Genomic DNA, 13,306 nt, shown 5'->3' with positions numbered 1-13,306 from the left:
TCCCCTGTGTCCCTTTCTCATATCCCCTGTGTCCCTTTCTCATATCCCGCTGTATCCCTTTCTCATATCCAGCCGTATCCCTTTCTCATACCCCGCTGTGTCCCTTTCTCATATCCCCTGTGTCCCTTTCTCATATCCCCTGTGTTCCTTTCTCATATCCCCTGTGTCCCTTTCTCATATCCCGCTGTGTCCCTTTCTCATATTCCCTGTGTCCCCTTCTCATATTCCCTGTGTCCCCTTCTCATATCCCCTGTGTCCATTTCTCATATCCCCTGTGTCCCTTTCTCATATCCCGCTGTGTCCCTTTCTCATATTCCCTGTGTCCCCTTCTCATATCCCCTGTGTCCCTTTCTCATATCCCCTGTGTCCATTTCTCATATCCCCTGTGTCCCTTTCTCATATCCCGCTGTATCCCTTTCTCATATCCAGCCGTATCCCTTTTCTCATACCCCGCTGTGTCCCTTTCTCATATCCCGCTGTGTCCCTTTCTCATACCCCGCTGTGTCCCTTTCTCATATCCCGCTGTGTCCCTTTCTCATATCCAGCTGTGTCCCTTTCTCATATCCAGCCGTATCCCTTTCTCATATCCCACCGTGTCCCCTTCTCATATCCCCTGTGTCCCTTTCTCACATACCCTGTGTCCCTTTCTCATATCCCCTGTGTCCCTTTCTCATATCCCCTGTGTCCCTTTCTCACATACCCTGTGTCCCTTTCTCATATCCCGCTGTGTCCCTTTCTCATATCCCGCTGTGTCCCTTTCTCATATTCCCTGTGTCCCTTTCTCATATCCCGCCGTGTCCCTTTTTCATATCCCGCCGTGTCCCTTTCTCATATCCCCTGTGTCCCTTTCTCATATCCCGCCGTGTCCCTTTCTCATATCCCCTGTGTCCCTTTCTCATATCTCCTGTGTTCCTTTCTCATATACCCTGTGTCCCTTTCTCATATCCCGCTGTGTCCCTTTCTCATATCCTGCTGTGTCCCTTTCTCATATTCCCTGTGTTCCCCTTCTCATATCCCCTGTGTCCCTTTCTCATATCCCCTGTGTCCCTTTCTCATATCCCATGTGTCCCTTTCTCATATCCCCTGTGTCCCTTTCTCATATCCCGCTGTCCCTTTCTCATATCCCCTGTGTCCCTTTCTCATATCCCCTGTGTCCCTTTCTCATATCCCATGTGTCCCTTTCTCATATCCCCTGTGTCCCTTTCTCATATCCCGCTATCCCTTTCTCATATCCCTCCGTATCCCTTTCTCATATCCCGCCGTATCCCTTTCTCATAACCCGCTGTGTCCCTTTCTCATATCCCGCCGTATCCCTTTCTCATATCCCGCTGTGTCCCTTTCTCATATCCCTCCGTATCCCTTTCTCATATCCCGCCGTATCCCTTTCTCATATCCCGCTGTGTCCCTTTCTCATATCCCGCCGTATCCCTTTCTCATATCCCGCTGTGTCCCTTTCTCATAACCCGCTGTGTCCCTTTCTCATATCCCGCCGTATCCCTTTCTCATATCCCGCTGTGTCCCTTTCTCATATCCCGCTGTGTCCCTTTCTCATATCCCGCTGTGTCCCTTTCTCATATCCCGCTGTGTCCCTTTCTCATATCCCGCTGTGTCCCTTTCTCATAACCCGCTGTGTCCCTTTCTCATATCCCGCTGTGTCCCTTTCTCATATCCCGCTGTGTCCCTTTCTCATAACCCGCTGTGTCCCTTTCTCATATCCCGCCGTATCCTTCTCTTTCTTCCCTGAGTCAAACGACTTTTGGGGATTTTACTATTTTCTAATAATGTGGCCCGAATCAACGACTTCTATCGGACGTAATTTAAGGCATTTTCAAATAATATGCTTTAAATAGCCTACTATTTGAAAGTATTTTCAAATACGTAATTTAAATACTATTTTAAAACGCATGGGAGTGTATTTGGCTATTTTTCCAATAGCTTCTAAGTGTATTTTAAAATATATTCAACTACTTCCTCTGAGATGGTTGCCAAGGTACTCTTTGAAATGCTATTGCTTAAAAAAGTCCCTTTGACACACTTGAGAGGACCACAGAGTTGCCTTGACGGATTTCACAACCTATGCATAAGTAATTCAATTCATTTCACATGGTTGACGATTCATTGCTTAAATTCATTAAGAAAACCCAGGAAAACCTTGCAGTACAGTTAGCATATGCTCACATAGCACAAAGTCCCCACACTGAATGGCCCTTGTCTTGACACAAAAAACATTCAACGCAAAGCTGTGAGAGACACCATTATTGTCACAGGGGGACAAAGAAAAACAGTAGAAAAGTTGTGCTCCAATTGTGTAAGTAGAGGAAAAAATGTGTTTAAACCGTCAAACAATCATTAGCCGTGCCCAGTCAAGTAAAACCCTCCCAAGGAAAGGAAGGGCAATAAAACAACTATCACACTGGCGACTGGGGTGGGAGGTTAATTGTGACAGAGCTTCCATGATTTGTTCAGGAAAAATAGGATTGGAGCCAGACAAGGCTAGGGCTGGGCTCAACCCTGGGTCTCAACTGTTTCCTGTCAGCCTGACCTGGGTGGTACTGACAGAGGGAGGGAGAAAGGGGTCTGTTCAGTCTAAACTGGGTTCTGGAGTTCCTTGCTTCAGGATTAAGCTGAAAGGTAGGTTATGATACCTCTATTAGTGTAATATTACATTTATAAAGTAGGCCCTATCTTGGTCAGTCTGTCTGTCAGTCTGTCAGTCTGTCAGTCTGTCAGTCTGTCTGTCTGTCTGTCTGTCTGTCTGTCTGTCTGTCTGTCTCTTTCGCTCTCTCTCTCTCTTTCTCTCTCTCTCTCTCTCTCTCTCTCTCTCTCTCTCTCTCTCTCTGTCCCTTTGTCTCCCTCTGTCTCTCTCTCTAAAGTGAATATTTATTTCTCATAGCTATGTAGCTGACGTTACTATGAGCTGCATCCAAGACCCAAAACAGTGTGTCACTGGGAAAACATTTTCCTCTCTCCTCTCCCTCTCTCCTCCTCTGAAGGCCAGCCTCTCTGTGTCGTCTATCAGCCTGGTGTGTCTAGAGCTAGCCACAGGGTCAGAACAGAGCAGAGAAAGGCATCTACCCCATCTACTCCTCTTTCTCTCATTCTCTCACTCACAATACTCACAAATCTCTCTTCCTTTCTCCCCCTTTTACCTCCCAGTTATACAATAGACTTCCCATGTACGCTCCTGCCCAGAAGAAAGAACAGGGGGATACGGTTTCCACAACAATGGAAATTCAATCAGGAAATGGAGAGGAGTTGGAGGTGGTGAGTGGCGAGTCATTAGCGACCTCGGGCTCTGTTTCCTCCTCGCCGTATCTCTCTGTCCCTCAGGCAGACGGCACGGACGACCAAGTACTCCGGGAGGACCTCCAGGCTGCCAAGACCATTGAGAGGTTTGACATCCCTCTGAGTAACTTGAAGAGGATGTTTGAGAAGCCCCCAGGAGCAGCCAACACTGTAAGTACACTTCTTTTCTTATTATGCAGTACAGCTTTATGTGAATTGAATGTTTAAGCCAAACAGTGCCCTAACTTACTGTGGCCCAAAGCACTCTGTCCATGGACTGTTTGGGAGGGAACCAACTGATGGGCAATTATGTGCTACATTTACCGTGAGAAACTGAATAAAACTTTAGTGGAAAGTTAAAAAAGTAAGTTTAGTGAAGTAGGTTCATTGAAGATTTTGTCACAGTTGTAATGCATCTATCTGTCTCCTAGATTCTGAGAGACGGGAAGCAGAGTATCAGTGTAGATAGAGGGGGGTCTGGTGACCAATGGCATCACACTTTTTAAAAAACATCAACTCTGCTGCTTGTTTTTGTGTTCTTGTTGCGTCTCTCACTTAATTCCATAAATACGTCTATTCTAGTTTCAGGGTGGCTATGTGGGATCCTCTGAAAGACGTCCGTGTGATCACTGACAAATAGAAAACCCCTGGTGCAGCACCTGGTTGCAGTATTTTGGCCCCTCTTTTTATTGCATTTGGTTTTTACACAGTTAGAAAATGCACTATTTACTAAGATGGTTTAAATGTCAAGATAGAACAAGATGACAAGGGATAGAAAGTATGATTCAAAGAGCAGTGGATACCACGGTCTAGGGGTTAGGAGTATTGTTACCAAGAGCAGTGGATACCACGGTCTAGGGGTTAGGAGTATTGTTACAAAGAGCAGTGGATACCACGGTCTAGGGGTTAGGAGTATTGTTACAAAGAGCAGTGGATACCACGGTCTAGGGGTTAGGAGTATTGTTACAAAGAGCAGTGGATACCACGGTCTAGGGGTTAGGAGTATTGTTACAAAGAGCAGTGGATACCACGGTCTAGGGGTTAGGAGTATTGTTACAAAGAGCAGTAGATACCACGGTCTAGGGGTTAGGAGTATTGTTACAAAGAGCAGTGGATACCACGGTCTAGGGGTTAGGAGTATTGTTACAAAGAGCAGTGGATACCACGGTCTAGGGGTTAGGAGTATTGTCACAAAGAGCAGTGGATACCACGGTCTAGGGGTTAGGAGTATTGTTACAAAGAGCAGTGGATACCACGGTCTAGGGGTTAGGAGTATTGTTACCAAGAGCAGTGGATACCACAGTCTAGGGGTTAGGAGTATTGTTACCAAGAGCAGTGGATACCACGGTCTAGGGGTTAGGAGTATTGTTACCAAGAGCAGTGGATACCACGGTCTAGGGGTTAGGAGTATTGTTACAAAGAGCAGTGGATACCACGGTCTAGGGGTTAGGAGTATTGTTACAAAGAGCAGTGGATACCACGGTCTAGGGGTTAGGAGTATTGTTACAAAGAGCAGTGGATACCACGGTCTAGGGGTTAGGAGTATTGTTACAAAGAGCAGTGGATACCACGGTCTAGGGGTTAGGAGTATTGTTACAAAGAGCAGTGGATACTACGGTCTAGGGGTTAGGAGTATTGTTACAAAGAGCAGTAGATACCACGGTCTAGGGGTTAGGAGTATTGTTACAAAGAGCAGTGGATACCACGGTCTAGGGGTTAGGAGTATTGTTACAAAGAGCAGTAGATACCACGGTCTAGGGGTTAGGAGTATTGTTACAAAGAGCAGTGGATACCACGGTCTAGGGGTTAGGAGTATTGTTACAAAGAGCAGTGGATACCACGGTCTAGGGGTTAGGAGTATTGTTACAAAGAGCAGTGGATACCACGGTCTAGGGGTTAGGAGTATTGTTACAAAGAGCAGTGGATACCACGGTCTAGGGGTTAGGAGTATTGTTACAAAGAGCAGTGGATACTACGGTCTAGGGGTTAGGAGTATTGTTACAAAGAGCAGTAGATACCACGGTCTAGGGGTTAGGAGTATTGTTACAAAGAGCAGTGGATACCACGGTCTAGGGGTTAGGAGTATTGTTACAAAGAGCAGTAGATACCACGGTCTAGGGGTTAGGAGTATTGTTACAAAGAGCAGTGGATACCACGGTCTAGGGGTTAGGAGTATTGTTACAAAGAGCAGTGGATACCACGGTCTAGGGGTTAGGAGTATTGTTACAAAGAGCAGTGGATACTACGGTCTAGGGGTTAGGAGTATTGTTACAAAGAGCAGTAGATACCACGGTCTAGGGGTTAGGAGTATTGTTACAAAGAGCAGTGGATACCACGGTCTAGGGGTTAGGAGTATTGTTACAAAGAGCAGTAGATACCACGGTCTAGGGGTTAGGAGTATTGTTACAAAGAGCAGTGGATACCACGGTCTAGGGGTTAGGAGTATTGTTACAAAGAGCAGTGGATACCACGGTCTAGGGGTTAGGAGTATTGTTACAAAGAGCAGTGGATACCACGGTCTAGGGGTTAGGAGTATTGTTACAAAGAGGAGTGGATACTACGGTCTAGGGGTTAGGAGTATTGTTACAAAGAGCAGTGGATACCACGGTCTAGGGGTTAGGAGTATTGTTACAAAGAGCAGTGGATACCACGGTCTAGGGGTTAGGAGTATTGTTACAAAGAGCAGTGGATACCACGGTCTAGGGGTTAGGAGTATTGTTACCAAGAGCAGTGGATACCACGGTCTAGGGGTTAGGAGTATTGTTACAAAGAGCAGTGGATACCACGGTCTAGGGGTTAGGAGTATTGTTACAAAGAGCACTGGATACCACGGTCTAGGGGTTAGGAGTATTGTTACCAAGAGCAGTGGATACCACGGTCTAGGGGTTAGGAGTATTGTTACAAAGAGCAGTGGATACCACGGTCTAGAGGTTAGGAGTATTGTTACCAAGAGCAGTGGATACCACGGTCTAGGGGTTAGGAGTATTGTTACAAAGAGCAGTGGATACCACGGTCTAGGGGTTAGAAGTATTGTTACAAAGAGCAGTGGATACCACGGTCTAGGGGTTAGGAGTATTGTTACCAAGAGCAGTGGATACCACGGTCTAGGGGTTAGGAGTATTGTTTCAAAGCCAGAGAATATGATTCAGCCTTTGGCAAAGGGTTTACCCAAAGTTTGTTGACTCTGGTAAAAGTGCTTACGTCTTCTTTTTTCACTGAAGTCAAGGGCGAATTACTCACCACCTGGTTTTCCATCACATTACAGCTGGCTGCTCTCAGAGGAACATCTACTGTAAGACACTTGGAAGCAAAGTTGGTCATTTTTGGGCAAACTATCCCACTGCCAAATGTCTACCGTGGAGTAACGAATGGTCCATCTGACCTAGTTATGCTCTTAGTTGGTTTTAACATCGTCATGATGTCCAACCATATTCTTCCCAAATCTGGCCGTGATGTGTTCGTAATGCCAAAGATCCACCGCAGATTCGATCGGTTTAATCAAAACTATAATACAAATATTATTACAACATCCTTAGTGAATCTATAAGCTACCAGCAGATGGTATGAAGAGCACAGCAAAAGTGAAAGAAATGAGTGAAGTCTCCCCATTAGCTGCACAGAGAGATCTGTATTGATCTCTAGTCCATCCTCCTGTCTATGGAGTGGAGCCTAAATACACAACTGATGTTTCTTAGCCCCCGGCCATGGCATTACTGTCCTCTTGAGAGTTGTAAAGGGAACTTAGTCATGCTGTAAACAAAGTAGATGACCATGTCTCAGTGTCAACCACCTGAAAGCAGCTTTAGTTATTCATAAACTAGATCAATACACTGACAGTGTTTATTGGCTTATTCAGATGTCCGTTAGCTTTTGACGAAGCAGCAGCTACTCTTCCTGGAGTCCACACGAAACACAGAACATGACGAGGAACCAAGCACATGGTACACTGATAGACAAGAGCAGTCACACAAATGTAGAATGCAACGGTGTACAACTGAAGAATAACACGTGTGTGGATTGTGTTCGAGTGCGTCTGTGTGTGTGTCATTTCACAGTCGCTATTTTGCCATCAGACGTTGTTTAATCCATTTTTTAAAGGTAATTTTCCTGTTTCTTGGAATAATTGGATCATGCCTCTGTATAATACTGCGTGTTGTCGGGAATTGGTTTTGAACTTGGGGAATGTGAAGAGACCCCTGGTGGCATGTCTTGTGAGGTATGTATGGCTGTCTGCGCTGAATGTTATTGGATTATACAGACAATCTGGAATTTACATTACAGTAATACTTCTCATAAAAATAAAAAGACAAGCAGTTCATCTCTCATCAACCCTCAACCAGGAAGGACCATCATGGATGTTGTTGATGCTAGTTCTGTGCAGTTAAGGGTGAGGCGTGCTGTTCTGTTTTGAACTAGCTGCAGCTTTGCTATGTCTTTCTTTGCTGCACTTGACCATATTACCGGACAGTAATCAAGTTGGGACAAGACCAGAGCCTGAACAACTAGTGCAGTTGATTTTTGTGTCAAAAGCGCAGAACATATTTTCAGAACAGACATACCCCTCCCCATCTTTACGACACATTTTTCAATATGACTTGACCATGATAATTGACCATCCAATGATATACAGTTGAAGTCAGAAGTTTACATACACCTTAGCCAACTACGTTTAAACTCAGTTTTTCACAATTCCTGACATTTAATCCAAGTAAAACATTCCCTGTTTTAGGTCAGTTAGGATCACCAGTTTATTTTAAGAATGTGAAATGTCAGAATAATAGTAGAGAGAATTATTTATTTCAGCTTTTATTTCTTTCATCACATTCCCAGTGGGTCAGAAGTTCACATACACTCAATTAGTATTTGGTAGCATTGCCTTTAAATTGTTTAACTTGGGTCTAACATTTCTGGTAGCCTTCCACAAGCTTCCCACAAGAAGTTGGGTGAATTTTGGCCATATCCTCCTGACAGAGCTGGTGTAACTGAGTCAGGTTTGTAGGCCTCTTTGCTCGCACATGCTTTTTCAGTTCTGCCCACACATTTTCTATACGATTGAGGTCAAGGCTTTGTGATTGCCACTCTAATACCTTGACTTTGTTGTCCTTAAGCCATTTTGCCATAACTTTGGAAGTATGCTTGGGGTCATTGTCCATTTGGAAGACCAATTTGCGACCAGGCTTTAAACTTCTTGACTAATGTCTTGAGATGTTGCTTCAATATATCCACATCATTTTACTCCCTCACGATGCCATCTATTTTGTGAAGTGCACCAGTCCCTCATGCAGCAAAGCACCCCCACAACATAATGCTGCCACCCCCGTGCTTTAAGGTTGGGATGGTGTTATTCGGTTTGCAAGCCTCCCCTGTCTTCCTTCAAACATAACAATGGTCATTATGGCCAAACAGTTCTATTTTTGTTTCATCAGACCAGAGGACATTTCTACAAAAAGTACGATCTTTGTCCCCATGTGCAGTTGCAAACCGTAGTCTGGCTTTTTTATGGTGGTTTTGGAGCAATGGCTTCTTCCTTGCTGAGCAGCCTTTCAGGTTATGTCGATATAGCACATGTTTTACTGTGAATATAGATACTTTTGTACCTGTTTCCTCCAGCATCTTCACAAGGTCCTTTGCTGTTGTTCTGGGATTGATTTGCACTTTTCGCACCAAAGTACATTCATATCTAGGAAACAGAAAGCGTCTCCTTCCTGAGTGGAATGACAGCTGCGTGGTCCCATGGTGTTTATACTTGCGTGCTATTGTTTGTACAGATGAATATGATAACTTCAGGCATTTTGAAATTGCTGGTTGAACCAGACTTGTGGAGGTCTACAATTTTTTTCTGAGGTCTTGGCTGATTTTTGATTTTCCCATGATGTCAAGCAAAGAGGCACTGAAGGTAGGCCTTGAAATACATCCACAGGTACACCTCCAATTGACTCAAATTATGTCAATTAGCCTATCAGAAGCTTCTAAAGCCATGACATTCTTTTCGGGAATTTTCCAAGCTGTTTAAAGGCACAGTCAACTTAGTGTGTGTAAACTTCTGACCCAGTGGAATTGTGATACAGTGAATTATAAGTGAAAGAATCTGTCTGTAAACAATTGTTGGAAAAATGATTTGTGTCATGCACAAAGTAGATGTCCTAACCGACTTGCCAAAACTATAGTTTGTTAACAAGAAATTTGTGAAGTGGTTGAAAAATGAGTTTTAATGTCTCCAACCTAAGTGTATGTAAACTTCCGACTTCAACTGTACCTAGGAGTTTAGCTTCCTCAACTTGCTCAATGGTCACACACTTAATGCATAACTCCAGTTGAGGTTTGGGTCTTAGATTCTTTTTTTTTTTTTTTTACCAAATACAATACTTTTAGTTTTAGATGTATTGAAGAACTGTGTGTTATTAATCACCCATTCTGATACTGATTAACTTCTTATTTATCTATTCAGTGAGCTCACTGGCTTTGATTGCTTAGTTGTGGGACTCATAGTAGCTCTGACTAGTCCATAATTAGGTTCTAGAGTTGTTCCTGACCATATAGCCTTAACTTAACCAAAGTTGTTCCTAGTTAGCTCATGGTCAGGGAAAACTCTGAGCCCTACTCATAATATACATACAGTTGTGACCAACTCTGTAGGTTTTAGAGGTCTTGAGGCGGCAGCACAGCTGCAGTATGGTGTCTCTAGCCTGCCGACTGTGGGTTGAAACCTGTAGGTGGCACATGCTGTCTGTGCAGTGCAGTGCCATGCACAGACGACGGGGCTTATTCCACACTGTGCTATTTAAGACCTATTCCTGGGGTTGTATGGTTAAGCCGCATTTTAAAAATAACCCTGTAATTGGTATGTCGGCTGTGGCTGACAGCGCGGGAGTGGAGGGCCTTTAGGTACTGCCAGCCTGCCTCAGATCAGATGGGAGCGCAGGCAGAGTGGAGACGTGGATCTATAGAGAGCTGGATCATGCCTGTCGTAGTCAGAGTTCTGGACTGGGTCCTGCTGTCTGTCAGTCTTCTTATGTGGATCTGTGGGTTCTGGTGTTGCTTCAGATCACAAAGAGGAAGGTGAAGTCAGCTGAACTGATTAAAGGCCAGCTGAAAAGCTTCACTCTTCGTAGTTTAACTACAAGAGCAGAAGTGTACAAAAACGAAATAGTTAGGGGTTTGTTTAATTGAACGTTTTTTTCTTTGTGATGGGCTTGTTGTTTTTTTGGTGAGGGTTTTTATCTTTACTGTTCTTTAATTAGTACTTATGTGTGAAAGGAAATGTGAGAGGTTTCTCAGATGACTGTACCGTAGTTTGCTGCGACCACAACACTGAACCACTGATGCCAAAGGTCCAAAAGATGCAATCTTTCACAGACATTCTTTGGCTCAGAACCACTGGCCATGTCTCAAATACACAGTAAAAAACTTCATCTGGTACTGAGTGAAATGTAGTATTTTAGGGAAAGTTAAGCCTTGTTAAGTATATTTAGACGAGTGTGGCGAGACAGAGTGGAACGAAGCCATAATAAACCAAACACATCCTGATAAGAACAGAGTTTGGCTATTCCCCAATGGACCTTGTCCTATTATACATTTAGGAGACATTTGCTTCAAAGGTGAATTATTGTATTCCCTTGACATGAGCTGACTGACAATCATGATGAGACTGAGACAATGTAGGTTAGGCTAACAGATGCTCTTATACAGAATGACTTACAGGAGCAATTAGGTTTAAGTGCTTTGCTCAAGGGCACATCAACAGATTTCTCACCTAGTGAGCTCAGGGACTTGAACCAGCAACTTTTTGGTTACTGGCTCAACGTTCTTAACCGCCAGGCTACCTGCCGCCCCCAAACCCCATACAACTGTACCGTTGTGATATACTAACGCTGAACTGCTTGTATTTCTGTAGGGATCCAATACGATGACTCTCAATCCTTCTTCTACCTCCTCATTCAAGTCAAGGAAAGAGGGATAAAGACTTACTTTTACTCTGCCACGCCCATTTGGAATTCATCCTTTATTTTGCATGACCAAAATTTGCAAAGAAACCGATCTTTGTGTCATTATCTTGAATCTTAATTTTGAGAACGCGGATACTTGTCACTGTTTAATTCTTCCTTTGAATCTGACCTTTCTCTTTGACATTTGATTCTTAATGAATGATAATCCAATTTGCCGTTTCCTTTCAATTTCCTCTGCAGAAGATTTCATTCCCGTTTTTTAATTTTCGTTCTGTGTTGCCCATGGTGTTAAAGTGCTTTTTTATTCCCCCAAATCAGATGAATTCTGCCCCCTTTTGGGGCAAGGTGACCTGAGAAACAATAAAGCGGAATATTAATATTTGATTAATTCCCCTTTAGAACATTTAATTAATAAAGGAGACCTTGAATGAAGCACAATCATCTGGCTGTTAATTTGTCTCTGTTTCACTCTGGCTTCTAATAACATTCTCAGCCACACATTATTCACAGGCAGCGGGAAGGTCATCTTCTTATCTCTGATTTAGTCGTCTAACAAAAGCCTGTGTCAGTTCAACACAGGGCCAGTGTTCACAGATCACAGAAAGAAAAGGAGTGCAGCTCACTATAAAACATGACTCTGTCTCTTGCCTCATCTGTAGGGTTGTAATGCAAATGTCAGCTTTGGTGGGATATTGTATTATTTATACAGTGGAATGCCTGGGATGTCATTGAGAGGTTGGACATAACAATGGAGGATGGATCATCGCCGGGTGGCCGTATAAGTAGTGTCAAAACTTCACTGATTCCACTGGTGAGGAGGACAGGCATGTTTCCATTATCCACAGATGTGGAGTGATGCAATAGTTTATGTTCGGAGCAAAGAGTTCCTTTTTTTGCTCGAGTGGACTAGCTGACTAGCCGACCCCCCTTCTGTTTCTGTTTATGACAGTGGAATCAGATGTCGTTACCAGTCCCAACCAGAGGGGGGCAATCAAATGTCTGGGAGTCACATCAATTAGTCCTGCTCTAACAGTGCAGCAAAAATGTAAAATAATAATAAAAAACGATAAATCACAAATGTCAGAACGAATCCAGTTAACAACCCACATAACACGCTATCAGTAATCCAAATGCAATCTAAAGCAATCCATAAAAGTTGCATACCAAAACAGGTAGGACTATAATGAAGAAACCAAAGTCATACAGCATGTATCACTCCACAGAGATAGGATCAATGTCACCACACCATGCCACAGAGATAGGATCTATGTCACCACACCATGCCACAGAGATAGGATCTATGTCACCACACCATGCCACAGAGATAGGATCTATGTCACCACACCATGCCACAGAGATAGGATCTATGTCACCACACCATGCCACAGAGATATAATCTATGTCACCAAACCATGGCACATCCTATGTCATTGTCCTGTTATTTCACCAGGGATTTAATCTCGGTTAGTTTGTTTTTGAAGGTCCTAGGGGTTCTCTGAGATCGATAGCCCACTCCCCATCCTCACTTCATGGGACATCCAGACTCTAAATATACAGCCCACTGTGACCTATGAAGCTTGATGTCATGGGTGGCTTTAAATGTGACATATCCTGAAGTCCAGTTGGACACTTAAATGTGAGGCGTCTGCACACATTCAGATGGTGGGAATGTACATGGGAGCTTGGGTTGATCTTCACAGCTTGAGTAGCTACCGTACCTCTGTACTGTGTTGGATGTACTGCAAAAGCATTTCTCTTTATTTAACTAGGCAAGCCAGTTAAGAACACATTTTTATTTACAACGCTGGGCAAATTGCACACCGCCCCTATGGGACTCCCAATCATGGTGATACAGCCTGGAATTGAACCAGGGTCTGTAGTGACACCTCTAGCACTGCAATGCTATGTCTTAGACCACCGCGCCACTCGGGAGAATGATTGTTTTTCATTTTTATGGAGGCTTTGAACATTGCTTAATGTGTCCCATATGCATAATTTTCAGCTAGGTAACTTGACACTTGACACAACATTATGTGTATGCTTGTGTGTTTTATTTTGGGGTTAGTCAATTGTGT

At 43.8% G+C, this 13,306-nt stretch overlaps 1 protein-coding gene across 3 annotated transcripts in view; it reads left to right on the top strand.

Moving 5' to 3' along the window:
- Positions 1-2,485: 2,485 nt before the first annotated feature.
- The window catches only part of LOC110528801 (uncharacterized), a 59,652-nt gene continuing 48,831 nt past the window's right edge, over positions 2,486-13,306 (top strand). For 2 of the 3 annotated variants that reach the window (XM_036982840.2, XM_090240311.1), the window contains exon 1: positions 2,795-3,456. In XM_036982840.2, coding sequence (XP_036838735.2) covers positions 3,175-3,456 — 282 coding nt within the window. In that variant the 5' untranslated portion in view covers positions 2,795-3,174. Of the gene's footprint in view, positions 2,632-2,794; positions 3,457-13,306 lie in introns of those variants that run through there. The other variant, XM_036982838.2, reaches the window with a different exon arrangement.

Source organism: Oncorhynchus mykiss, chromosome 7 (assembly GCF_057628025.1).
Source record: "Oncorhynchus mykiss isolate SJ-2025 chromosome 7, ASM5762802v1, whole genome shotgun sequence".
NCBI classification, from domain to species: domain Eukaryota; kingdom Metazoa; phylum Chordata; class Actinopteri; order Salmoniformes; family Salmonidae; genus Oncorhynchus; species Oncorhynchus mykiss.
The sequence above is the reverse complement of the archived record's forward strand: the minus strand, read 5'-3'. Positions and strand labels throughout refer to the sequence as shown.